The sequence below is a fragment of the Malus domestica genome, chromosome 12 (genome assembly GCF_042453785.1).
Source record: "Malus domestica chromosome 12, GDT2T_hap1".
NCBI classification, from domain to species: domain Eukaryota; kingdom Viridiplantae; phylum Streptophyta; class Magnoliopsida; order Rosales; family Rosaceae; genus Malus; species Malus domestica.
Window position 1 is genome coordinate 19,690,820 of NC_091672.1, and position 26,325 is coordinate 19,717,144.

Below are 26,325 nucleotides of genomic sequence, written 5' to 3' on the forward strand. Positions count from 1 at the left end.
GAGACAAAGACTTGTATAACTCCGAGGTGGTGGTCCGACCCTCTCTCTCTCTCTCTCTCTCTCTCTCTCTCTCTCTCTCTCTCTACCCGTTCAAACCTGGCGACGCGACATCTGAGTAGCGAAGTAAGCAAGCCGAATTCCCCGAAATACCCTTATCCAAAGCCCGATATTTACACGTCACTGCCGGCAGCTCCCCATGCAATTTCCCCGACCCCACAGGACCCCTTCGGTATTTTACTCCCAGGATTACCTATTTAATGCTTCGCCATGAAAATTTCCGTCTCTGGTTTTTTCCTGTTTATCCAGACGAATCTTCGCGACGGAAATCCAGAGTTGGAAGCCCGTAAGTGTTCAAACGACGGAGGTTGGATTTCCCAATTCGCCATCGCGGACAGAAACCCAGAAGGAAAAATTCAGAATTGAAGGAAAACGGTGACGTATAGAGGAATTTGTTCGAGTCCTTTGAGCTGTCTGATTGCTCTATCTTTTCAAAAATTTTGCAATTCGAACCCGTAAGGTTGATTTCATCACAATGTTCTTTTTTTTTTTCTTCCGATTTTATACAATTTATGATTTTTCAAAGTGGGGTTTTTAAGTTTCTCAATTTGGGTCAATGATTGAATTGTTTAATTTTTGTATGCATTGGAGAATTCTCGTTATTGGTTTGTTTGGTTGCCAAGAAAATCAGAAATCGCAGGGAATCAAATTTGAGACTTTTTAGCATCTTCGAGCTCAAATTGTACGGATTGCATGGAAAACTTTCGAATTTAATGATGGGAAGTGTAGAATAAATTTTCCCACATTTTCTTGGCAACCAAACAGGGTGTTAGGGTTTCCAATCACTTTTAGATGACATTGGTTGCTTCTATTCATGTGGATTCTTCAATTAGGAAACCATTTTGTTTGATTTTTATTCCGTTGCATGTTATGCAGATACCGGAAAAAGATCAGAAGATCACGGGACCGGAGTTTTCGATGAATGTATGAAAGAATTTAGAGCTTTGAGGTTAGATGATAAGTGGGGTTTCATTTGATTGTTTGACTCGATGAATGTGGTTGGCAAAGTTGGGAGCCTAATTTCCCAAGGTGTTTACTCAGTTGCCACCCCTTTTCATCCGTTCGGTGGGGCTGTTGATGTTATTGTGGTTCAGCAGCAGGATGGGACGTTTAGGAGCACGCCTTGGTATGTCCGGTTTGGTAAATTTCAGGGCGTTCTCAAAGGTGCGGAGAAGATGGTCCGCATAAATGTAAATGGCATTGATGCCAATTTCCACATGTATCTTGATAACTCGGGTGAGGCTTACTTTATAAAGGAGGTTGAGTCGGGTGAAGTAAGTGAGACAAATGGGGTTGTCAAGGATTCAGTTAATTTAGAAGCTACACAAGGGGATAATGCTTTGGATGGTGATGGCCAGAGTCATGACATTCGTAGACTTGAGCACAGTGTCTCTGATTCGGTGGTGGTTGAAATGAGAGAGGAACGCAATTCGTTTGGTGTAAACCGGATAGAGAGGGCAGAATCTGATGCTGATCGGAGGTACTATGAATTCCAAGATGAGCAATCTCCTCTAGAGGGTTCTGTTGAGTTATCGGAGTTTGGGTCGAGTCGATATGATAATTTAGACAGTGAGCATATTGTGGAATCACAGAATTTAAACTCGGGAGTTATATTGGTGAGTGTGGATGGTCATGTATTGAAAGCTCCCATCTCAGCATCAGAACAAACCTCAGAAAACGTGGAGTTAGACACACCTCGATTCAATCTGGGCCCAGGTGAAGAGGCGGACTTCTGTGAAGGCAATGAGGAGTTTTGTCCAGGTGAAACTGCTTGGGCTGATTATATCAGTAAGCTGAATGCATCTACAAGTAGTGTTGCTTCGGGTAGTATTAGTGGAGTTCGGAAGGATGATAGTGCTAATGGATATCAGTTAGAAGTTGATGAAAGAGAAGGGGAACATTCTTGTCAAACTCAAGAAACGCAGACTTCAACACAGGAAAGAGATCTTCAGATGCCTAGCTATTCAGAAGACACATCTACTAACAAGGCAGAGGTTTCCAAGAGCTGTTTGGAGCTAGAACAAATGGCCAAACATGAAGCAAAAGATGTTCAAAATACGGGGTCCTCATTGGAGGTTCAGAGTTCACCAGAAATATCTCATGAGACACTTCCGCTGGTTGATAGAACTGAAGATGCTACTGTTGACTTGAGAAATAATGTTGAGGCATCTTCAACTTTTGATTCTATTTCACCTGACAACAATATACCTCCACATTTAGAAGTTGGAAATGAATCAGTTGAAAAGATTGTGCCTTCTTCAGAACAAATAAGTATTGATAGCATTTCTTTACATTCTGTCAGTAATGATACGAACTGGAAGGATGAACAGTGTGGTACATCAGCAGTGGTTGATGGGATTGAGAGACCTGAAAGTGGAGATGAATGCAGTAAAAGTGAGCTAATAGAACCCCCAACAGAATCTTCAAGCAAAGAAACACAAAATGAGCTAATAAAACCCCCAACAGAATCGTCAAGTGAAGAAACACAAGTCCATTCAAGCATAAGTAAGCACCTCTTACCGGCTCCAATTGTTATTTAACTCTCTCTACTTTGCCATGATTTTATAATCTAATTTATGGTTGTTGTTCTAACAATTTCCAGGGTTTGAGATTTCTCTCTGTGGGAATGAACTTCGTCCGGGTATGGGTGTGAAAGCTGCTGCTGAAACCTTTGCTGCACATCGTGTATCTGCAGAGAATTTTATAACTTCTGCAACATCAATTTTGAAAGATGAAAATTTGATTGTCAAATACAGGGAAAGATACTTTTCGTGGGAAAAAGCAGCTCCTGCCATTCTTGGAATGGCAGTATTTAGTCTAGATTTATCTGTTGAGCCCGAGGATGCAATTCCTGTCGAACAAGATGGCTCAGAAAAACAAAGGCACGAGGATCCTGGAACACCCTCTGGAACGCCCTCCACTCCTACTGGACGCAGATGGAGGCTCTGGCCCATTCCATTTAGGAGGGTCAAAACACTTGAGCACACCGACAGTAATTCATCAAATGAGGAGGAATTTGTTGATTCTGAATCTAGTCTGCAGAACTCACAAGTTGAAACAACTCCTGAGTTACCTCAGAAGCAATTTGTAAGGACAAATGTTCCCACCACCGAGCAGATAGCATCTTTAAATCTAAAAGAAGGTCAAAATATGATAACTTTCAGTTTCTCTACAAGGGTTTGGGGGACACAACAGGTTTGCCAATCATCTGGTGTTTCAACTATATTTTGAGATACAGCCCGATAGAGTTATATATATTTCTACTATTTAGCTGCTAATCCATGTTTATTTTACCAGGTTGATGCACATATTTACTTGTGGAAATGGAATGCCAGAATTGTAATTTCTGACGTGGACGGAACTATTACCAAGTAAGGCTGGTATCATGTAATATGATTTGGATTGCTAAATACGATTGCTTCTGCAACCTTCTATTGCCAAAGGGCAAAACCATAAGAGACGTAGTTTACTGCCGGACAGTCATACAAATTAGTCCTTTGGGCTATCGTACGACAGCACATGAAATCTGCAAAGCTATGAAAAATAAAGCATTTCAAATATACAAAAAAAAAAAAAAAAAAAAAAAAAAGAACACTCTAGCATCATGATAATATATTGCTTAGTTTAATGGTAAAACTTTTCACCTGGATGCATTTTCCCAGGTCGGATGTGTTAGGTCAGTTCATGCCATTAGTTGGAAAGGATTGGACGCATACTGGTGTGTCTAGACTTTTCTCTGCGATTAAGGTACATCTCTTGACTGCATAACTTATCAATTAAGGTTATCAGCTTGATTTTTCAATCTAGGTTCATTAAGGTCATTGTTGGAACATTGCAACTATTTTCCATTTTTACATCGTCATGGACTGATTTGCTTTTTTTTTTGTGTGGAAGGGTATCTATCTAATACTGATTCCTGCTTTCATTACAGGAAAATGGATATCAGCTACTGTTTTTGAGTGCACGTGCAATCGTACAGGCATATCTAACGAGAAGCTTTTTACTCAACCTAAAACAGGTAATCTAATAATAGCCTGCTTCTTGCTCACCCTTTGCTTCTAATCCAACACCAAATTTTTTTCTTTACCTCCTTCTTGTGATCAAAGGCAAATATTAGACTGATAGGGTTGAGATTGTTGAGGCTTTGTTGATAGAATGATTTGTGTAACCAATTTGGTTACTCTTCTGTACTTGCAGGATGGAAAAGCTTTACCTAATGGTCCTGTCGTTATCTCACCCGATGGATTATTTCCTTCATTGATTCGTGAAGGTGAGGTCTCCTCTGTAATTTGTGTTCAGCTTGCATTGAATAGCTGTATTATAATGTTTTTGCTGCCCACTCTGTAACACTAGTTCTGGCTGCTTTCCTCATGAAGTACATCTCTGTGAAATTAAACCGAAAAGGAAACTAACAATAGAGAAACGCAAACATAGAGATTTTTTGTAGTGTTTATCACGGAATAGATATTTTAGATGGTGATAGGTTGATTTGGATCATCAACACATATTGCCATGTTGTGGTCATATGTGGAGCCTTTGTAAAACAAGCAACCATTCTTGCTCTCCGATTCAGTATTGATACACGATGAGACTATCAAGTCCTCTGTAGATTTGGATATGAGAGCCTTTCCTTTATGTGTTTCACTTGGCTTTGAGACAGTACTGACTTGATCGTCATTTGTTACTTTCATCGGTCTTTGACAAATAAGATATAGTTTATATCCTTTATACAACATACCACCACTTCCAGATACTAAATAGCTCCTTTATTTGCTCACAATTTGAATTCTGCCTGCTTTAATTTTCGAAATTATTTATTTAGTTAGTGCTGATCAGTTTGTTTTTTCATATTTGCTGATGGCAGTTGTAAGAAGAGCACCACATGAATTCAAAATTGCCTGTTTAGAGGTAAATAGCAAAAAAAGCTAAAGCTCGAGTTCAAATTCGAACACTTTGGGTTGGCATTGTATCCCCTTCTTCTAACGGTTGCGATGCATGCTAAATCATATATTGCAGGACATTAAAAAACTCTTCCCCGCCGATTACAATCCATTCTACGCAGGATTTGGAAATAGAGACACGGATGAGCTCAGCTACAGGAAAATTGGGATTCCAAAGGGCAAAATATTCATAATCAATCCCAAGGTATATTTCGTATTTATCTTCTGGTGATGTTTCTACAAACTAAAGAGAGCATTGCATGTTTCGTCTGTGGCTAAACCGTTGTCGTTAACTGGCAGGGTGAGGTGGCCATCAGCCATCATCCCGCTGATGTGAAGACGTACACATCTTTACACACTCTCGTCAACGACATGTTTCCTCCAACGTCATTGGTTGAGCAGGTAACTTATACCCCTTTGCACCCTCTCCTCCGAACATAATCCAAAGCCTTTGAACTCTGGATTTTTCTTTATCACTGATGATGGACGAACTTGATTTTCGACATATGTGCAGGAAGACTTCAACTCGTGGAACTATTGGAAAGTGCCACTGCCGGAAATTGACTGATGGACGTTACTTGCCGGGAAAGCATTCCCCTTTGGCCAAACACGTCGGTGTTGGTGGCTTCGAGGACGAGCTATAGACGAAATAGAAAGAACAATACTCCACATTCTTGCTGATCATCCCCATTCTATGCACACAATGGAAGTGGTGGTTACTTTTCTTGGTCAGTTGTATTATTAGTGTAATATCCAAGCCATTGACATTGTACTAGAATTTCCGAATTTTGATAGGAAAGAAAGCTTTCTTAAAGAATAAAAGTTCTTGCCCCTCCTATTGCCCTTCTCCTTTAATATTAGTGAATTATGCACTTTGCAAATGTATGTTTGTTCGTTCCTTGTACCCAAGTTTAAATTCCTTTTTTTCCGTAAATTGGAGTAATTTGGAATGTCTTCGTGTTAGAAAGGAAAAATCGTTACGGAACTCCCATATTGGAGCATTGGTCTTGGACTTTGGCACAGTTGGAGTTTCGCTTATTTTAAAAATTCTTGAATATTAATTGCTGAACTAAAAGTTGTGAGTATTGATCCTGAAACTAAAAATCTGCCGATAAAGTTTGATTAGTATGTTTCTTATGATGAAGTTCAACCAAGTAACATGAGTTAAATTCTTAATGACAAAATAAGTGCTCGTTCGAAAGTGATTTTAAAATAACTCAAACGAGTCATGAATGACTAAACAAAAAGTGATAAAAAGAGCGGGAATTAATTTTTAAGCCCGGAACGACGTCGTAAGGGGGGTAAAAGATTGCGCGTTCTCTTCCGAGAAATCCTCCAGTTCCATGCTACAACTCGTGGGCAAATTGGTAAAGAGGGGGTAGTTTGGTAATTTCAGAGTCCGAAAAGGAATAAGGAAGCGAAACAAAAGGCAATACCGCGCAATGCGCTCCCAATTAAAACCAGAAAAAACCGTTGGTTTCATTTCTGCACCCGAAAGGAATCGCTTGACTTCTTCTCCTTCTTCCTCTCTTCCAATGTTCATCAACCCAAAATTCAACAAAATTAAGCATAATTTCACCATTTAATTACTAATTTATTCCTCTAATTTCATAAATTGATCTGTTACTACTTGTTTGGCTAGCGGGAAAATTGTGAGAGAAAACGCGAGAAAAAAAAAAGAAGAGAGCGTCCGTCGGATGACATGTCGTGGATTAGAAATGCCGTGAACCTGGCAGTGGAAGCAGGGGCCACCAACACCCTCACCCGTACCGTACGAAACTACGCGGACACTGTCGTCCTCCACGCCGGCAATGCCGTCGCCGGTGCCAGACTCCTCCTCCCTGACCGCATTGTACGATTTCCTTACTCGCTTGTTTTCCGTTTGAAAAAAAAAATTCAAATTTTGACTCAAAGTCCCTTTATTTATTATGTCATTTTGCGCATTTTTTCTGTTTAAACTTTAAATGGAGGGCGTGTTTGGAGGCTTATTAGAATGGCCAAAAGCATTTATGGTTGCTACACTTCTAATTGCTTTTGCAGAAAGCAATTGAATTTTGGTTGGGAAATTGATTTTTGCACTCCCCTTTTCTCCTTTGCACTCGCCCTCTTGTTTCTAGTAAAATTGAACGAATAAGGGGAGAATAAGGGACAAAGGGAGAGTGTGAAAGTCAGTTTAACAAGCTTTTAACGAAAGTGCTTTCAGTAAAATGCTTACGAGAAGAGGCGCTTTTTCGAAATATGTACCCAAACGCACCCAATTTATTTGGGGAGTGTTGAAAAGATTATTTTACTGGAAGGCATCTTCTTCTGTCGAAGATGCTCCACTCACAGTGCATCGTGGACAGCATGTCATGGACAGAAGGGCTCTTCACATGGATGCTCTGACAGCAGCATTGTGGACAGCAAGGATGTCATTTCCAATATTTTTGTTTATTGCATGCGTATGTAATAAGATGTATATAAAACCTCTGTTGCAATTGCAGCAGATTGATTAATCAAAAACATTCAATCCATTTTATATGGTATCAAGAGCAAGGTTAATTCAAGCAGACCCTTAGCTTCTTCCCGCTGCATCTTTTTCTACCATTTTTTTCTTCTCTGTCGTTGTTCTTTCATGGGTGACGAACAGAGTTTGGATGGAAATAAATCCAACATTTCCAGTCCTTTTTTCATTCACCATTCCGACCATCCAGCGATGGTTCTCGTCTCCAAACTTCTCAACGGAGACAACTACTCCACTTGGTGTCGTTCTGTAAAGCTTTCTCTGAGTGCTAAGAACAAGCTGGGTTTTGTAGATGGTACACTGGAAGCTCCTGATGAAAAGACGAAACCGAATGATTTTTCTTCCTGGAAACGCTGCAACGACATGATCGTTTCCTGGATCTTGAATTCAGTTGAGCAGACTATCCATGATAGCATTGTCTACTACACCACACCCCAAGCTATTTGGCAGGATCTTGAAGATCGTTTCAGCCAAGGTAATGCACCCAGAATTTATCAAATTCAACGAGAAATAGCTTCTATTTCTCAGGATCAATTATCTGTTGCTGCTTACTATACCAAACTAAAGAGTTTGTGGGATGAACTTGCATCCTACAATGATCATGAGTCTTGCACCTGTGGTGCTTTAAAGAAGCAAGGCGATCAAGCGGAGAAAACCAGATTGATGCAATTCCTCATGGGCCTCAACGAGTCTTATGGTGCTGCGCGAGGCAACATTCTGATGATGAAACCATTGCCCTCTGTGCGTTCAGTGTATTCCATGATTGTCCAGCAAGAAAAACAGCGCGATGTAAGCGATTCACGTGAAGCTGCAGAGATATCAGCAATGGCAGTTCGTCCATGGCAGCAGTCGTCGCAACCTGGCAACAGCTCATCTTCCCGTAGACAACTCCACTGCACTTATTGTGACACCGCCCACCATACCATTGATACATGCTACAAACTGCACGGATACCCTCCCGAACATCGTCTTCATCGTAGCAACAGAGGTGGTGGACGTGGGAACAACAGTGGTGGACGCAACAAACGCCATGGAAGTTCTGCCAACAATACCACCAATGGGGCTTCTCTGCAAGAACTGCATTCCGCTGTACCTGGCCTCTCTGACCAACAATTCCAGCAGATACTGTCCATCATGAACAACAATGAGACAACACAGAATCCTCCCAAAGCCAATGCCGCCGTCAATGCCACTGAAAACTCATCAGGTTTGTCAAAACCTCTGAAGCACCTACGTCGATGGATAATCGACAGTGGTGCAACGGATCATATTACATCTTCACCAACTTCACTCACTCGTTGTCTCAAAAGTGTCAACTTACCACCTGTTCAAATGCCTAGTGGACAGACAGCTCCTATCACATCCATTGGGAATTTATCTTTAAATTCTTCAGTTCATTTGCAAGACGTATTATGTGTGCCAACTTTCAAAGTTGATTTAATGTCTGTAAGCAAGGTCACTAGTGCCATGGCTTGTTCAGTAACCTTTTTCCCTTACTGGTGCATTTTGCAGGATTTGGCTACGAAGAAAACGATTGGTTTGGGTAAACAGCGTGGAGGACTGTATTACTTGGTGGCGCTGCTTTCAGATAGGCCAACACCTTCTGTCAAACCTTCATGCAGCCTTGTCACCTCCTCCACTGAATTGTGGCATCGACGTTTGGGTCACATATCGCCATCTAGATTAGAGTTTATGGCAAAAAATATCTTGCATATCCCTTTCAAGTTGAATGATGCTTGCGACATATGTCCATTGGCCAAGCAACATCGTCTTCCTTTTGGCATTAGTTCAATTACTACTAAGAAACCTTTTGATCTCATCCATTGTGACATTTGGGGTCCTTATAAGATAAGTTCTCTTTCTGGAGCCAATTATTTTTTAACAGTGGTAGATGATTATTCTAGGTTTACATGGGTTTTCCTTATGCATCATAAAAGTGAAACACAAAACCTACTCAAACGTTTTTTTTCCTTTGTGCAAACACAATTCCAAACACAAATCCAAACAATTCGAACCGATAATGGTGGGGAGTTCCTTTCTTTACGTCATTTTTTAAAGGATATTGGGGTTGTTTTTCAACATTCATGCGTCTATACACCTCAACAAAATGGGGTTGTAGAACGCAAGCATCGTCATATTCTTGAAATGGCACGTGCTTTACGTTTTCAAGCTAATCTTCCATTACATTTTTGGGGGGATTGTGTGTTAACCGCTGTACACCTTATAAACAGATTCCCAACTCCTCTTCTCCATTACAAAACCCCTTATGAACTACTTCATGCCAAACCTCCCACTTTTTCTCACATACGTGTGTTTGGATGTCTTGCCTATGCGACCAATGTACACGTTTCTCATAAGTTTGATGCCCGCGCTCGGCGTTGTGTATTTCTTGGTTATCCTTTCGGCCAAAAGGCTTACAAACTTTATGATTTAACAACAAAACAGATTTTTACGAACCGGGACGTCATTTTTCATGAAAATACCTACCCTTTTCAGCCCTTGCCAACTTCTCCCACGGTAACACCACCTACAAACATGCCTTTTTACCCCATTGTCGATCCCATTCCTTCTCCATCCACTCTAGAACCATCTCCTTCACCGTCTACTTCACCATCCCTCCCTGCCTCATCCCCTTCTATCCTTTCAGACGCTTCTTCACCCCATCCCACCACCTCTGACACATCTTCCCCCAATCCCATAAATCCTCCTCTTTCCCCTGATGACAGTATCGCTCCATTAGACTCTCCTGGGCGACCCCAACGCCATCGCACTGCTCCTGCTTACCTCGGTGATTATGTATGCTCCCAAGTGACGCTGCCCACACCCAAACCATCGTCGTCTTCGTTGTCCAATCTTTGTAAAGGTACACGGTATCCATTGAGTAATTTCTTATCTTATCACCGTTACTCACCAAGTCATTTTGCTTACATTGCTCATGTTACTCATGATGAGGAGCCTGACACATATCCAAGGGCCGCTTCTAGCCCCCACTGGCAGGCCGCAATGCAATCTGAACTACAGGCGTTGACAGATAATCACACTTGGACTCTTACTTCTCTTCCTCCTGGAAAATCTCCTATTGGTTGCAGATGGGTTTATAAGATCAAACGGCGGTCTGATGGAACCATTGAGCGTTACAAAGCGCGTTTGGTGGCCAAGGGCTACACTCAGATGGAAGGCATTGATTACCATGATACTTTTTCACCTACAGCTAAAATGACTACTGTTCGCTGTCTGTTAGCTCTTGCTTCTGCTCAAAATTGGTCCCTTCACCAACTGGACGTTAATAACGCATTTCTGCATGGCGATCTTCATGAGGAAATCTATATGTCACCCCCTCCTGGTCTTCTGCGACAGGGGGAGAGTTTAGTGTGTCGCCTCAACAAGTCGTTGTATGGTTTAAAGCAAGCTTCTCGTCAATGGTTTGCCAAGTTCTCCACTGCTATTCAAACTGCAGGTTTTGTACAATCCAAAGCCGATTACTCCCTTTTTACTCATCGAAAAGGAAAGTCATTCACAGCCCTTTTAATTTATGTGGATGACATCGTCATTACTGGAAATAATATGGCTGCCATATCCTCTCTTAAAAGATTCCTACATAGTCGTTTTCGAATCAAAGATCTCGGAGATTTGAAATATTTTCTGGGGATTGAAGTGTCACGTTCACACAAAGGTATTTCCCTCTCACAACGGAAATATGCTTTGGAGATTTTGAAGGACGTTGGCCTCTTGGGAGCACGGCCAGTGGACTTCCCAATGGAACAAAATTTGAAGCTTTCAGACAAAGGGGAACTTCTTAAAGATCCATCTCAGTATAGAAGAATTGTTGGGCGTTTGATCTACTTGACCATCACTCGCCCCGACATTACTTATTCTGTGCATGTGCTGAGCCGTTTTATGCATGAACCACATAAGCCACATATGGAGGCAGCACTTCGTGTTCTAAGGTATATCAAAGGCACACCGGGTCAGGGCCTTTTCTTTTCCTCACATCACAATCTAGCTCTAACAGCTTATTGTGACTCGGACTGGGCAGGTTGCCTAATCACCCGAAGGTCTACCACTGGTTATTGCATATTCTTGGGATCTTCTTTGATTTCTTGGAGATCAAAAAGACAAAAGACGGTTTCCCTATCTTCAGCTGAAGCAGAATACAGAGCTATGACGGGTGCTTGTTGTGAATTGTCTTGGCTTCGACATCTTCTCAAAGACCTGAACTTATCACATCCAGGGGCTGCAACACTACATTGTGATAATCAAGCAGCTTTACACATAGCTGCTAACCCAGTTTTCCATGACAGGACTAGACATATAGAGATTGATTGTCACTTTGTCAGAGACAAAGTGCAAGATGGTTCCGTTGTTACTAAACATGTCTCTTCCTCACAGCAACTAGCAGATGTGTTCACAAAGGCGTTGGGGAAGGATGCATTCTCAATCATGTTACGCAAGTTGGGAGTTCTTGACATACACTCTCCAACTTGAGGGGGAGTGTTGAAAAGATTATTTTACTGGAAGGCATCTTCTTCTGTCGAAGATGCTCCACTCACAGTGCATCGTGGACAGCATGTCATGGACAGAAGGGCTCTTCACATGGATGCTCTGACAGCAGCATTGTGGACAGCAAGGATGTCATTTCCAATATTTTTGTTTATTGCATGCGTATGTAATAAGATGTATATAAAACCTCTGTTGCAATTGCAGCAGATTGATTAATCAAAAACATTCAATCCATTTTATAGGGAGAAATGAGTTCCCTGTTCATATTTGCTTTATTTATTTGTTTGGTGAATTATCTTATAATTTGGGTTTTGTTCACATGATTTATGTGAATCAGCGTCCGAGAAATTTACAGAGTTTTAAGCACACTGCGAAAAGATTGGAAGAAGTTTCTGTTTCTTGTAGAGGTGTAGAAAGGGTTCAGCTGCTGCGGAGGTGGTTGGTTGCACTTAAAGAAATTGAGAGATTGTCCACCCTTTACAATGCGAGTAATGAAAAGGGTCCCGAAGACCACCTTAATTCTGATGAGTCCACAGATTCCCCAAGAAAACCTACCCTGGTGAGTAAACCCTGCACTTTGTTTTCTATGGTATTGTTTTTAGTTGCTCTTTTGTAATTCTTGGGTTAATGTTTATGACAGGTTTATTACGTAGACTCTGATGCTGGAGATGAACTGAAAACTTTTCGTGATGTCTTTCTTCATAGCCAAGCTCTTGAAGGCATAACATTGTCCATGGTAGGTTGAGAAAGTATACTTGTTTGCTTTCAATAGGCTTGATAACAATCTCCTTGTAAACGATGAGTGTTTGGTGTATGTACGATGAGTGAGATTTCACTATATATACTTGGTTGACATAGAATTAGAAGGCAATGTTTTATTTTCTTTTACCAACTACAAAGCTGATCCCTAGTGAATATATGAATAGTGAATAGAGCACCGGATATATAATAATTGGGCGTCATCAACATGTGCATAATAATTGCATTATAATTAGAGATAAACGCTGTTTGAATTATATACACAATTATAATAACTTCTTTTAATGGTTAGGATTTCTTCCTTCTCCTTCTAACCCGCTTGACAAGTAGTAGAAGTATGATGCTATCTAGATTTTCCATCCTTTTAGCTTTCCCTTGACTTTCTGCATACAGTGGCTTGGCTTTGTATTTGCTGATCCAGGGAGTTTAACCGCAGGTTAACTCTTTTGTATGACTCAGATTCTTGAAGAACCAAATGAGGAAGAAGTTTCACTACTTTTGGAGATATATGGGTGATTTTTCTCACTCTTCGAATCTTCTCATAATGGCCGATTATTATTATTAGTACTTGTTTGGGATAACTTAGGTCCTTGAAGTTTCATTTTTGGTCGATGACAAGGATAAGAAAATTATATTTGGTTGACCAAAAAAATATTTAAGAAAGATTGTTAATTTATTTAAAGCTCACTTTTGCAGATAATGTTATTTGAATAGTAAATATGAAGTGAATTTTCTTGTATGGTTATGTGCAGGCTCTGTCTCACAGGAGGGAAGGAAGTACATAATGTAGTAATGAGCAGCGTACAGAATTTGGCAATTGCACTTTCATACTATCAAGATGAAGTACTGGTAAGGACGGGGTATGCATGTCTTCAGCATGACAACATGCACATTTACACGGGGTTGATTTAGACTGTATGCCTCTAAATACTATTGATATCAGACACCTAAAAGGGGTCCATATATTCAGCTTTTGCAAGGGGCCATATAAATCTCAGGACCTGAGCCTGTACTCCAAACGGTACTAGGTAGCTCATTTAGCCGATGGAACCATTAAGTTTGCTACAATTTGGTACAAGTTTCCGGTCCTTTGATTTATGATATACGAAAAATTAATGTTGTGCTTGAGATTTTCATGTCTCAATCCAATCCAAGGTTTAATGATTTTCATGTCTCAAGTCCCCAACAAAGTGTTCCCTTTTTTCTCATGTTCTCGAACTACCATCTTCTGTATGGCATAGCATGGTTTTCTCGCTACATGATTGACCATGTTTTTTACTTTCAGATTATTCCATAGCTTTAGTAAAAAAGAGCTGCATTTTTAACATTACACAATCACGTTGCAAACTAAAAAATTTCGATTTTAGCGCATTCATCCTATCCCTTCTCTTCTCCATTTTACTTTTTACTTCTCTTTTCAGATAAAGCGAGAAGAATTGCTCCAATTTGCTCAAGGCGCAATTGCAGGGCTGAAAATAAATGCAGATCTTGCAAGGTGGTCATTGGTGAACATTTTTCTTTCCATTTTCATTGTTGCATGTCTGGGAATTGACATAAGCACTAAGAGATATATGGAATGAAAATGACTTCTATTGGAGGTGTATTGTGATTTTGCTGGCTCTTTCTTTGATTAAGAATAGTTCCACCGAATGAGTTGATATGTTAAACTTGTTTCTCTATATATGATACTGCTGCTGCCTCTCTCTCTCTCTCTCTGGGACCTGTCAAGCAGGATTCTTTGTAATTGTCTTTCTATACCATTTCATTTTGGTTGTCTTTGGTGGTTGATTATGTATAGGAAGGTAATAACAGTATTCTTTTGTTTGCTTACCCTCTATTGATCTCCTTTAATGAATGTTGATTCACCCCATCTTTTTCTCCACATGTTTTGGTGATCTGTTCTGTGCTCTCAGAATAGATGCTGAAGCCTGCAGTATCAGGGAAGAACTTGATAAATTGATGGCACACCAGAAGCCTCTGAGTGAAGGTTGTGAAAAATCCTCTGAGAAGGAAAGAGATGCAACAATAGAGGTAAGCTTGATCTTCTTATTTATGCAGATACACTAAATATGTATGCAGGTGTGTTCATCCATGTATGCAAATCCACTCACATTTGTATGGAGTTTCACGCACACATGCAGATACACAGCCCATACATGGAGGCTTTAATGGAGATGATTTTATTCGTGTTTCCGACTTTTATTTTGACTTTGGGAAGACATCTCTTTTCTTATGTGCATATTTGTTCTAATTTTTGTTTTGATTTATCTATCATTCTATAACAAAATTTTCACATCCAATGTATTCCCATTTCTTTACACATCAAAAAGCATAAACATAAACATATGTATTATCTTGTTATATCTTAGGAGTCCACTTATTGTGCTCAACCAATTTTTAGGAGAAGTAAAAAAGAATGTGAATAGGTTACTTAGGGTTTAGATTTAGTATAGCTGTGCCAAATGCATAGTTCAGACAGCTAACCGATAATTCTTATAGATGCAGTTGCATTGCGATGATTTTTATAAGGAATTGTGGTAGTTAAGTGCAAATCATTGAAAGCTCTGATTTCCTTGCAGAATTTAAAAGATGCGCTTGTGGAAATTCAACTCTGTTCCAGGTTGGAGGATCTGTTACTAAAGAAGAAATCATTGGGCAATGGGGACTCACCTGAGCTGCATTCTGAAAAGGTCTAAATTCCGTGCTATATCAGTCCCGTCCCTCCCCCTCTTCTTTGAACTGTCACCAAAGTTGAACTGACAACTAGTTCCCAATTTTTAGACTGATTCAGGGTTAACAATTCTAAAACATTTCTTGGTATGCATGGAAACTAGCTGCATCTTGAACCATTCTAGAGAAACAGTCTGAAGAACAAGGCAGTTGTTTTACAAAAGTTTATCTAAAATTATTTTAGATTTTTTTTTAATACTCTTTATGTGTACTTATCTTGGGAGCAGCCTCTCCATAAATGGGGGTAAGGCTAGCCGACATTCACCTCTCCCAGACCCTGCGTAAAGCGGGAGCCTTGTGCACTGGGTACGACCTTTTACTCTTTATGTGTACTTATGGTTGCTGCATAAGAAACTTAGCTGTGCCACTTGAAGGCAATTGCACGTGTGTAGGAAATTAGACCCCATATTCTTGGGTCAGGACTTCTCTTATTAGTATTTAACTGCGGTGTTCTAACTCTTCTTCCAGGTTGAGAAATTGAAAATATTATCAGAATCTCTTGCCAACTCCACTTCACAAGCTGAAAAGCGCATTTCAGACCACAGGTTTCAAATACTATCTTCAAAGATATTTTCTTGTGTTTATAGGTGCTAGTGTATGTATGCATGTTTCCATGTTTTTTTTTTAATCACATCCGTTGTGAAGATAGTTTTTCGTCATGACTGAGCATACCCGATAATTGTTTTTTCATCAGTAGGGGTGTCCGATACTCGTCAATGTTTCTTAGGTGAATTAGGATTGCTTGTTATTTTATAAAGGGATTGTTCACTTTGGGATCAGTACCTGTTTGGTGCATGCATCTCCAGTAGATCTTTGATTAATTGCTATCTGACATGGAAAATGTTAAATTTTGAGTATATGGCGTTTTCTTAATCAGGGTTGGCTTTGATATTGGTAAAACGCTTTTTTGTTCCTTCGATACTTCAAGCAGGTTTCAGAAAGAAGAAGCACTCAGTTTTCGTGTAGCTAAAGCTAATGAAGTAAGCCAAATTGAGAAGGTATGCTGCCTCAAAGGACTTATTTTCATCCAATTAAGGAACTCTTTTGCACAGATATGTCTTGATTGAATAAGCTTTGAATGTTAATCGAAGTTCAATTAATATTTTATATTTCATGAAGCCTCTCTATTATACTAAATTCGAAAATGAGTTTCAGTTGCTCAGGATTTGTGGTATTCAACACAAATGGTATCTTCTTAGTTATGTGCTTAGACAATTTTTCTACCTTTGTGGATTAACCTTGTCGTTGAAGTATTGCTACAATGGCATGTGCCAAATTAGTTTGATGCTTAAATAAAAACTGCAAAGTTCCCCCTAGTTTTCATACCCATGGTTAAATGTTCATAAAAGGAAATAATGTAGTGCATTGAACAATGTGCAATCTATTTTGGGAAAAATAAGTAGATTTATGAATTTTACTTGGTTAAATAAATACATAGAATTGTTACTTGGTAAAGCAAGAAACTAAATACAAGGGACAATACTTGAAAAAAAAAAAAAGGGATACCTTGACAAATTAATATTATTATTGTATTGATTATTTAATATTCGCTAAGGTAATAGATTTTCCTTGGTCCTAACTCCCAAGGCATTAATTTATAGAAGTTTAACTTTAGATAAATGACATCTTTTGCTTGGTGGACTGTTAAATTATAAGTCGTATTTGGTTCAGGCCTACGGTCTATAGTGGACTGTTTATCGAAATAAATGTGTTCGGTTGAGTTGTTGAGGTATACAAATTTTAGTAAATTTTTCAGGAACTGGTAGCAGAGATCGGAAAACTTGAGAGGCAAAGAGAAGAACTCCAAAGTGAATTGAAAAAGGTTCCTCCTCTGTTTCTTATATCACTCTTTTTATGCTTTCAAGAAAATATGCACTCTAGGGGATCGCAGTCATTTCCAATACTGTTTAATTGATTGTTAGTTCTCGGCTTCTAGGTAACATGTAATCTGAACTATCCATATTGATGATCACGATCACCTGACAGTAAATCGTCCGTATGCATTTTTTGTTGTTGAACATCAGTAGAGCTGAATATCAAATGTCACTCCTGCCAATTCTATAGTCTATAAAATGAGTCCTGTTGAGTTTTGTTTTTCATAAACTTTTGCTGGGATAAGATATACAGCTGAACATTGTTTTATAGGTGATTATCACGTTGAATGCCGTTCGTGCACGCCTTCACAATGCAAGGGAAGAAAGAGAGCAATTTGATGAAGCAAGCAATCAGATTCTTGTACACATAAAAGCAAAGGTATACAGGTTTTTTATTATGCCTTGGTTTGAATTCAGAATGCATACGTTACGTACGGTTTTTCAGCTCTAAATTGGATGAACATTTGATAGTTCGCTATGGAAGTATCTTTTTATATTAGTTTTCTTTAATGACAGGAAGATGAGCTATCAAGATCTGTCGATTCATGTAAAGCAGAAGTTGATGTGGTCAATACGTGGATTAGTTTTTTGGAAGATACCTGGGTTCTGCAATCCTCATACACGCATCAAAAGGAGAAGCAGGTCAAGTATGTAGATCTCATTTACACTGATCGGCAAATTAATTTGATCCCAAGATTCCCAACATACTACGTCAAATTAATGTATTCATAAAACTGGAAATGGAATTAATATTTTGTGATACGAGATATTTAATGATTAGCGTACCTGCATTGTTGTGTCCATCCTGTAGTGGATGATGGGTTAACATATTTGGTGATTATGATACTTGGTTCTTTCCTGTTCAAGTGGCGAACTGGAGAGATATGGAGACTATTTTGTGAATTTGGTAATCCAACTTCTCTCTACTTACAAGGTAATACTTTTCTTCATTGATAGTTGTTTTAAATACTGCATCATATTCACTTGTTATCTGTTACATTTTTTTTCCACCTCATTGGCGTGTCTCTCTTGTATCGCAATTAGGAAACCTTAGGATCTTCAATCACTCGCATCAGGACTCTTGTGGAGTGCTTGAACTCAAGTAAAGGGTAATTTCTGTTTCTCTCTTAGCTGTTTTTACACCGTTAGATCAAGCCTCTGATTATTCATTTACATCAGAGCAAATATAACTGGCATAGATGATGGAAGTTCAAAAGAAAGTAACCCAAGGAAAAATCTTGAAGAGGATTATGTGGACATGGAAGCCAAGGTATGCATAAATCTTCCCCTGTTTTTTGCTAATATTATCTATTGTCTGAATTAGTGCTTAAGGGAATTCATTGTTATGTGTTTTTGTTAATAAGGGAAATATTCCTCAATCTATGCTTCTTTGTTCATTTTCCAGTTTCTGATTACCTTAAGTGTAGTGGATACCATGAAAAAGCAATTCTACGTTCAAACCGAAGGCATTTTCAGGTAGTTGTACGTGCTGTCATTTTCCCTACTGCCATTAGGTGCACTGCTTTTATGCTTATAACCTCATTCCTCTTATATGGATGAATACACGGTGTTTTCTTGATTCAGGAGAGATGATCAGAAGGTCAAAGAACTCTTTGATGCCATCAAAAATTTGAAAGACGAATTTGAATCCATTGACAGACCAATATTGGAGATTGAAGCTTCACCGCGAAGACCAGAGACGCCCTCTAGTGATAGGGCCAGTACAAGTCTGTCTCCTACCGCTAACTCTCCATTGACAACTGGGACTCCAGAACTCAAACAAGAAGAAGTTTCAAATTCTTCCTCAACTAAGGGGGAGACACTGGACCCAAAGGAAGATATGAAGCTAGGGCTGGAACTTGGTAAGACCAATCCGTTGACCACCGGGACTCCAGAACTCAAACAGGATGAAGTCTCCAATTCTTCCTTCATCAAGGGGGCAAATACACTAGACATGAAGGAAGAGTTGCCAAAACTAGACCCTGACATTGGGAAGGCCAATCCAACGACCACTGAGACTCCAGAACTTAAAAAGTATGAAGTAAATGAAGAACTGGCAAAACTACAGCCAGAACTTGGGAAGTTTGTCAAAGAAATCTCAGCGGATGAGATTAGCGATATGGTGTTTGATGAACTCAAAAGGGAAATGAAAAGAAGTAGCTGACCAGCAAGATATGTATGCCAAATTCATACGGTGGAATATGCATTACCAGTGCATATTGATCTTATACCATTGCAGGTTTATGACATTTCTTGTTGAAGAAGCAAATTTGTAGGTCTCTTTCGACGTGAGATGTAACGCTATGTATCTACAGACGACACTTTTCATAGGTTGTAAATATATAGTTGACAAACATTGGAGTTGCTTGGGTCTCTTGATGCTGTGTGAATTCTCTGATCATTTGAAGATGTAGATAATACCTTAAAAGTTAAAAGTGAACTATATTCTCTTGTGTAGATACTGAACTGTAAAATTATTTCAGGCTGATTTTTACCTTTCCAAAGACTCCAATCGGTTATTTCCCAAAAAAAAAAAAAAAAAAAAAAAAAAAGGCTCCAATCAGTTTTGACGTGCGTGTAAGTGTATTTCACAATAACTGATCATTAAACCGGCATATGTTTACGATCAAATAACAATTTTTTTTTTAAATGTAATGTCAACTATTCCGAAAAATTGAAAATCATACCATATGCCTATTTGGGTGGATATTTAATGTTGGGCTTAGTGTAGTTGAAGGCCCAAGAACGCGAAAAGGAGAAGGAGAATTAGGCCCAAACAGTTAGCAGCCTAAGAAGAATTGAAAATCATTTTTTTCCAAGCAATAAGCAACAAGCCTGTGTGAAGTGACAAGTGATAGAGGGCAGCTCACCCCTAGCAAAAATTACTTTTTCATGGCATGGATAGGTAAATAACAAAAGTAGATGGTGACTCACCATACTCTGAAAGCCATCACCGAAAGGAAATGCTTGGACAATCGGGCTAGAAAGTCTATAAAAGTAGTAAGGGATGCAAATAGAAGACTCTCTCAACCAATCAATCAAAATACTTTGAACTCTGCACTCCAACAAGTAAGAAACCAAAAAGCTTTAGTTTGTTCAAACTTTACCCTCTTTGTTGCAGGCCCACCATAGAAAGCCATTTTTGTCAAGTTTTAGAAGCTCTGCTATACTTCTCTGTGTTGTAGTATCGAATCTCTTTGGTAAACCCAGTTTATATTTCATTCTCCAAGACTTCAATCCTTGTAAAACACAAAGAGAAGTGTTGTAAGAAGACGAACCTTGCCTGGCAAAGTTGTAATCTTGCTCGAGTCTCTTTTGTTTGTACTTTACATAAAGTAAATATGTTGTTTATGCATCTTTCATTGGATCCTATGTCATTTTCAACTTCCTTCATTCAAGTATCATCTATAATTAATCTTGTCAAACTAATTAATCTTGCTTCTTTACTGTTAGCCTAAACTGGTAACCAAAGAAATAACTTGAAGGGTCTTAGACTTCCTTTAATTGGACATATGATATTATGAGTAAAGTCCTTGTTTACAAGGCAAGAAAAATAACTTTATACAGACTTAACCTATCTGTGAACGATCCAATCAAACTAAGAAGTCGAAGTAACTTGTGGTGCATGTAATCAATTCATTTAATAACTAAAAAGAACAATATGTTAAACAAAGATAACCGTGGCACGCTCAAACCCATATTAGTTTTGATTGTGAGCCTCAAAGCCCTACAAAGGCACCATTCAAATTAATAACAAACTCATATTACAGTACACCAAGCAGCAAACCTTGCCCGATAGGCAAGACTAGGAGAGTTGTGCAAGGGACAAATCTAGCCCGAACATAATTTTGGCATGCCCAGTAGGAGCTATTTTGTAATATTGTATGCCAAGACAAAGGAATGATCGAACATTCAGGTGGAAAGTAGAATTTGGGCAACCTTTTTGTTCGACATGAGCAAACATGACAGATCACCCATAAAACTTTCCTTCACTACACAACCCCGGGATCTTAGAGAGCCTAACCTCTAGAAGTCGGGTGGAAAGGTCACTAATGAAGATCTGCAAGCTACCATGATGCAAGTATTGAGGAGTATGGAGAAGATCTCTCTTGAAACCAGAGGAGATTTTAGCAGGCCGTGACACACCCCGACCTAGATCGAGGCATGCTGGCCGTCACGCAACAATATATATATATATACTTGGTATTTTTCCCAGAAAACTTAATTAAATGGTTTTATATTTTGAAATGCCATGTCAAATGCTCTCTATGCCTGATTATGCATTAGTATGATTATATATGGTAGCCAGCATGCCTCGATCTAGGTCGGGGTGTCTCAGGCCGCGTTCCTTAACATGAACACTATAAAGAAAGTTGAAGTTAGAATACTCCACACCGAAAGATGACTATACCAATGAAGGAGTAGTGGAGGCGAGCCCAGAAAATGAGCCAGTAATTCCTCAGTTCCCCTTACTTGAAGAAAAGAAGAACAAAGGGAAAAGGAAGGAATGGGCTGAAACCAGTCATCAAGAAGACCCTAAATAGGAGTTTTGATGTGATATAAATTAGCACACAAATTAAACCTTCTTATTGACAATTGTAGTAAAGATGTAAGTAGGGATCGTTCTAGGCCGGGGATTAGGAGGGATTGCTAATCTACTTAAAACTGACTAAAAAACACAAAACTAGGCTTAAAAAACATTTAACTAGACTCAAAGAACTCAAAACAAACTAAAGAGACTCAAAACAGCACAAAACAATCAAATAGACTCAAACTAGATACTAAAGGGTGATTTGAACGAAAATTGATTTTAACTTGACTCAAAATACTTAAAAACACAAGTTTGGACATATTCTAACTAATTTGACACAACAAAGTAAAGGGAATTGGGTTTTTGACGAATTTAAAGTAAAGACAAGTAAATTAAAGACTTAAGCAAGTTTAGCATAAATTTGGGGGAATTATGAGTGATTGGCTAGCTAGAGGGTTCTTCTCCACACATGAAACACTTGTATACAAATTGATTTCCAGTTACTTTTCCAATAAACCATGAACCTCAACGCCCCAGATTAACCCTGAACAGCACTAATTAACCTTCAGATTTTCCTTAAGTCATTGAATTGGATGGACAACGCACCGGCAAACCAAATTATTCTTCAATAGTTCCCTACAAGAACAACATAATAGAGATACAATCAAAGATCATTAAGCTTTGTGAAAATCATAAGCATTGACAAGGCATTCGTAAATATGAACAGCATGATCCTTTTGCCAGGAATTCACTTAACACAATTGTGACTAGCAACCTCCACTACTTATGAATATAAGTTCATAACTATTAGGTGAAACTCCCTTATATTCTAGCATCAAATTCATGCATGCAAACTGAGTGTGCACCCTTAATCAACAAACAAGAATAAGTTCTGAATCAAACATTTAAGTAAATTGCATTCACGATTTATAGAATTACAACTAGAAGTAATCAATTCATATTGCAAATATGTTCATGGCTTTGAATTTCTCCCTAGCTAAAACGAGTTTAGCTCCTCATGTTCGCAAAACAAAGATAATTAAACTTAAACATTGAAAACAAAGATGGATTACACCTAAGAATGTTCCAGCAATCCAAGCTTGAATGGCAAGCACATCCAAGGGTCCTCCTTCTTCTTCTTTGCTATGGCACAAGGTGTGGGTGAAGATTTAAGTGATGAATTGTATGAAAGGATGGCTGAAAGTATGAATGGTAGTGAATGGATGGGTTCAATGGTGCGACAAGGTCTTTTATTTATAGGAGAAGGAAAGACATGGCTGGGAATTAAATTGGGAAGAGTTTAATACTCCAAATCCTCCAAGAAAAGGGTAACAAATCAGAATCCCAAGAGGAAAAAGGTAAAAAGGGTGCGACAGGCCTAAAAAAAAGGGGGAGTGTGGTTTGCCTTGCACTGCAAGGGAAAGGGATGCGGCAACCCTGTTTGACTGGGATTAGGTCTTCTAGAATCATTTATTTAGTGTCCTAAAATAATTAGTGATCCTCCTTGCAGCTAGAAATTAAGTGGTGAAGGATTAGGAAAGTTTAGGACAAAATAAGGTAACTTTGGCTAACATTCCTTCTTTCTTGCTTGCATCCTTTTTTCTTGAATTAATTTCTTCATAACTTCAGCATAATCCTAGCCTCTTTTGGTTTTCAAATTCGTCCATCCACCTTGCTCCATGCATGTGCTATCCATTCTAAGCCCAAAACTGCTCCAAAATGCACTTTCTTGCTACTTTAGCCATTTGGACCTACAAAGACACAAAAATAGCTTAAAATACTAAAATAACTAGGAACTAACAACATAAATGCACGAAAACAAGCTAACTAATTTGCATAAATATGCTCATATCAAGTTTCAAGAGATAGGCTTGCTCGATCTTCTGCCACCACTACCAAATGTCAAAAGGCAAATCGAGCAGGAAGGAATAAAGATCGGTGCATCTAACTCAGTTGGAGAAACAAGTGGAAAAGGCTTATCCACAACTAGAACAAGTCTCCTCTTTACAGGCCACCACTATTGGTTAATAAAGGATGAAGAGAAGCTAGATGGAGGCAGCTCGACATACAGAAGGAAGCTTTCTCGGGCGTCGACCATGGCCCGAAGTGGGGGACTTCTTATACCCCACACAATAATATGGTCACTTAGCAACTAAGGAAGAGTTGGCAGAGTTGAGATGGATGGTGATACATAATGCTCAAGCTCAAGCCTGCCCGATGTTTAGAATAACATATTAGAAGCTTTATCCTGAGTATGTTGATGAGCATAATCCTTTCCCTTTCAATTTCAAAATGCCCGCGTTCCCAACTTTCAGCGGGGAAGACTGTAATGCTTTTTCCAAAGATCACATTTTCAAATTTTCAAATCAATGTGTGGCGTTTAAAGACAACCCTAACTACAAACTGAGATTGTTTGGGAACTCGCTGGTGGACTTGGATTCCCAATGGTACTCTCTGTTACCCCTTAATTTCATTGTTAACTGGGGGCAAATGGAGATGGCTTTTCATGAGCAGTTATATAGGGTGGAACCTCAGATGATCATTAATGATCTGGTGGAAGTGAAGCAATATGAACACAAGTCTACAAAGGATTTTATGATGAAGTTTAGGAAGACTAGGATGAGATACCAGTTCCCAATCAACCATGCTCAACTCATAGCCATTGCCCAGAAAACTCTGAGACTACTTTTGAGGAAGAAGTTCTATGATGTGTAGTTTAATGAGCTTCAGGAGCTGGTGATGGCGGCCACTAAGTATGAAAAGCTATTGACATAAGAACAACAAGTGAAGCATTCATCTAAAGTACCTCATTTAATATAAAGCACCAATACATCAACTGGAGTTTGAAGGCCTAGGGGTGGGAGAAAATGATAACAACCTGGGAGAGGGAATTGAACTATCTACTGCAGAGATGACTACTCCATTCAAACCTTTGATGGTGAAAGAATTGTTTCAACCCATCAAGGACCAGAAGATCATGATGAACGATGAAGGGTTTATACCCATAAAACCTCCAAAGTATCAGTCATACTCCTTTGACTTAAATAAGGCCACAGACATATATGAAGAACTAGTAAGGGCTCGGGTAATCTTGCCTGACAGCACTAAGAATATGCCTAAACTTGAAGAACTCAGAGGGAAAAAGTATTGCAAGATCCACAACACGTTCAATCAATCTCTTGCTAATTGTGTGCAATTCAGAGATTGGATCTAAGACCTTATAGTTAAAGGGAAATTATTGCTAGAAAAGCCTAAGGCTAACCTGATAATTGACACAGACCGCTTCCCTGAAGCCCCAATCGACATGATAAATCTTAATTGGGTTGAAAGTGGAAAGGGAAAAGTTATCCTGGATGGTAGAGCGGAAATAATAGAGGCACGTAGGCCAACAGAAGGCAGTAAAAGGTTGCCCAACAAGCCTTATTCAGTTATGGTCAAATGAGTAGTTTTATGCAACATATGTTAATGTGAGTGTGAGCTCGAGGTACCAGTATCAGGTGCCATCATTGATCGGGAGTTGGTCAAAATGAAATAGATAAAAGAACATGATGCCCATATAAGTATTCTCCAGGCTACTGAAGCAAATAAGGAGACTACTAAGAATGTGTTCCAAAGGTTGGGAGGAGATTCAGAGCCTAAGAATTTATCTAAGGTATTTAGAAATTTTGAAGCGTCTGAAGAAGTGGAAGATAAAGATGTGAGATTACCACGTTGGGTTGATGTTAAAACCCCTTAGCTAATCAACCACGGCAGCATGGGACAAAGGAGACTAAAAAGGACCATGAGCCCGATACCACAAGTTACAAAGGTGAATTCAGCCCGACTTGGCCGAAAATGGTACATAGTGGGCAAAGATGGAAAACCTATTAAAGAAATAGGGGTATCCATGATAAAAAGGGTTCAGAGGTAACACAAGGCTCATATGAACTCACTAAAAATTCCTTCTATTTCAGAAGCTTCCGAGAATGTTAAGTTTAAGGAGTTTAACCAAGGAGGAGAGAGACGACCTAGCTGAATGAGCAGGAAAAAAGTAAGGAGGGCTAATAGCAAGGCTGAAGGCGGATGAGATCATGTCCCTCAAACCCCTCATCCAAGGAAATACAGGGAATTAAGAAGAATGCAAGAAAGTTATGCAAGTGGTACCTACACCAGGTTATAATCCAGAGCCTATTTGTTTTGGAATCATATCTCCTGTAAGAGGAGTGCCTCCGCCACCACAAGAAGGTATTCCATTTGGGACTCTGGAACAGGTACTTGATTTCAACACAATAGAAGAAGAGGAAGTGCTTGAGTTAATGTTAAACAAAGATGCCCAAGCCTTGGTGGACCAGTTTTTGTGCCAGATTGGAGAAAAGAAGGAAGGGGCACCTGGACTTAGTAACTTTCGTGTCAACATGACCTATGTACTGTCCTCTATGTTCTGTGTAGAAC

At 39.2% G+C, this 26,325-nt stretch overlaps 2 protein-coding genes across 4 annotated transcripts; both read left to right on the plus strand.

Annotated features, from left to right (window-relative positions):
• Nucleotides 1-5,835, plus strand: LOC103423408 (phosphatidate phosphatase PAH1-like). 2 transcript variants are annotated; one of them, XM_008361480.4, is made up of 11 exons: nucleotides 1-517; nucleotides 934-2,562; nucleotides 2,660-3,252; nucleotides 3,355-3,428; nucleotides 3,720-3,804; nucleotides 3,989-4,075; nucleotides 4,255-4,327; nucleotides 4,922-4,965; nucleotides 5,074-5,202; nucleotides 5,298-5,399; nucleotides 5,512-5,835. In XM_008361480.4, the coding sequence occupies exons 2-11, from the start codon at nucleotides 1,047-1,049 to the stop codon at nucleotides 5,563-5,565; spliced, it is 2,757 nt and encodes a 918-aa protein (XP_008359702.2). In that variant the 5' UTR covers nucleotides 1-517; nucleotides 934-1,046; the 3' UTR covers nucleotides 5,566-5,835. The 2 variants fall into 2 exon arrangements, with proteins under 2 accessions (XP_008359702.2, XP_008359703.2); XM_008361481.4 differs by having other exon boundaries at nucleotides 1-512.
• A 647-nt stretch (nucleotides 5,836-6,482) lies between these two features.
• On the plus strand, nucleotides 6,483-19,820 carry LOC103450213 (intracellular protein transport protein USO1). 2 transcript variants are annotated; one of them, XM_029089552.2, is made up of 18 exons: nucleotides 6,483-6,849; nucleotides 12,338-12,559; nucleotides 12,641-12,736; nucleotides 13,219-13,271; nucleotides 13,512-13,608; nucleotides 14,181-14,254; nucleotides 14,673-14,790; nucleotides 15,339-15,449; nucleotides 15,958-16,034; nucleotides 16,421-16,487; nucleotides 17,246-17,311; nucleotides 17,635-17,742; nucleotides 17,880-18,010; nucleotides 18,231-18,297; nucleotides 18,408-18,472; nucleotides 18,543-18,633; nucleotides 18,769-18,839; nucleotides 18,948-19,820. In XM_029089552.2, the coding sequence occupies exons 1-18, from the start codon at nucleotides 6,700-6,702 to the stop codon at nucleotides 19,525-19,527; spliced, it is 2,244 nt and encodes a 747-aa protein (XP_028945385.1). In that variant the 5' UTR covers nucleotides 6,483-6,699; the 3' UTR covers nucleotides 19,528-19,820. The 2 variants fall into 2 exon arrangements, with proteins under 2 accessions (XP_028945385.1, XP_028945384.1); XM_029089551.2 differs by having other exon boundaries at nucleotides 6,563-6,849; nucleotides 16,418-16,487.
• The last annotated feature ends 6,505 nt before the right edge of the window (nucleotides 19,821-26,325 follow it).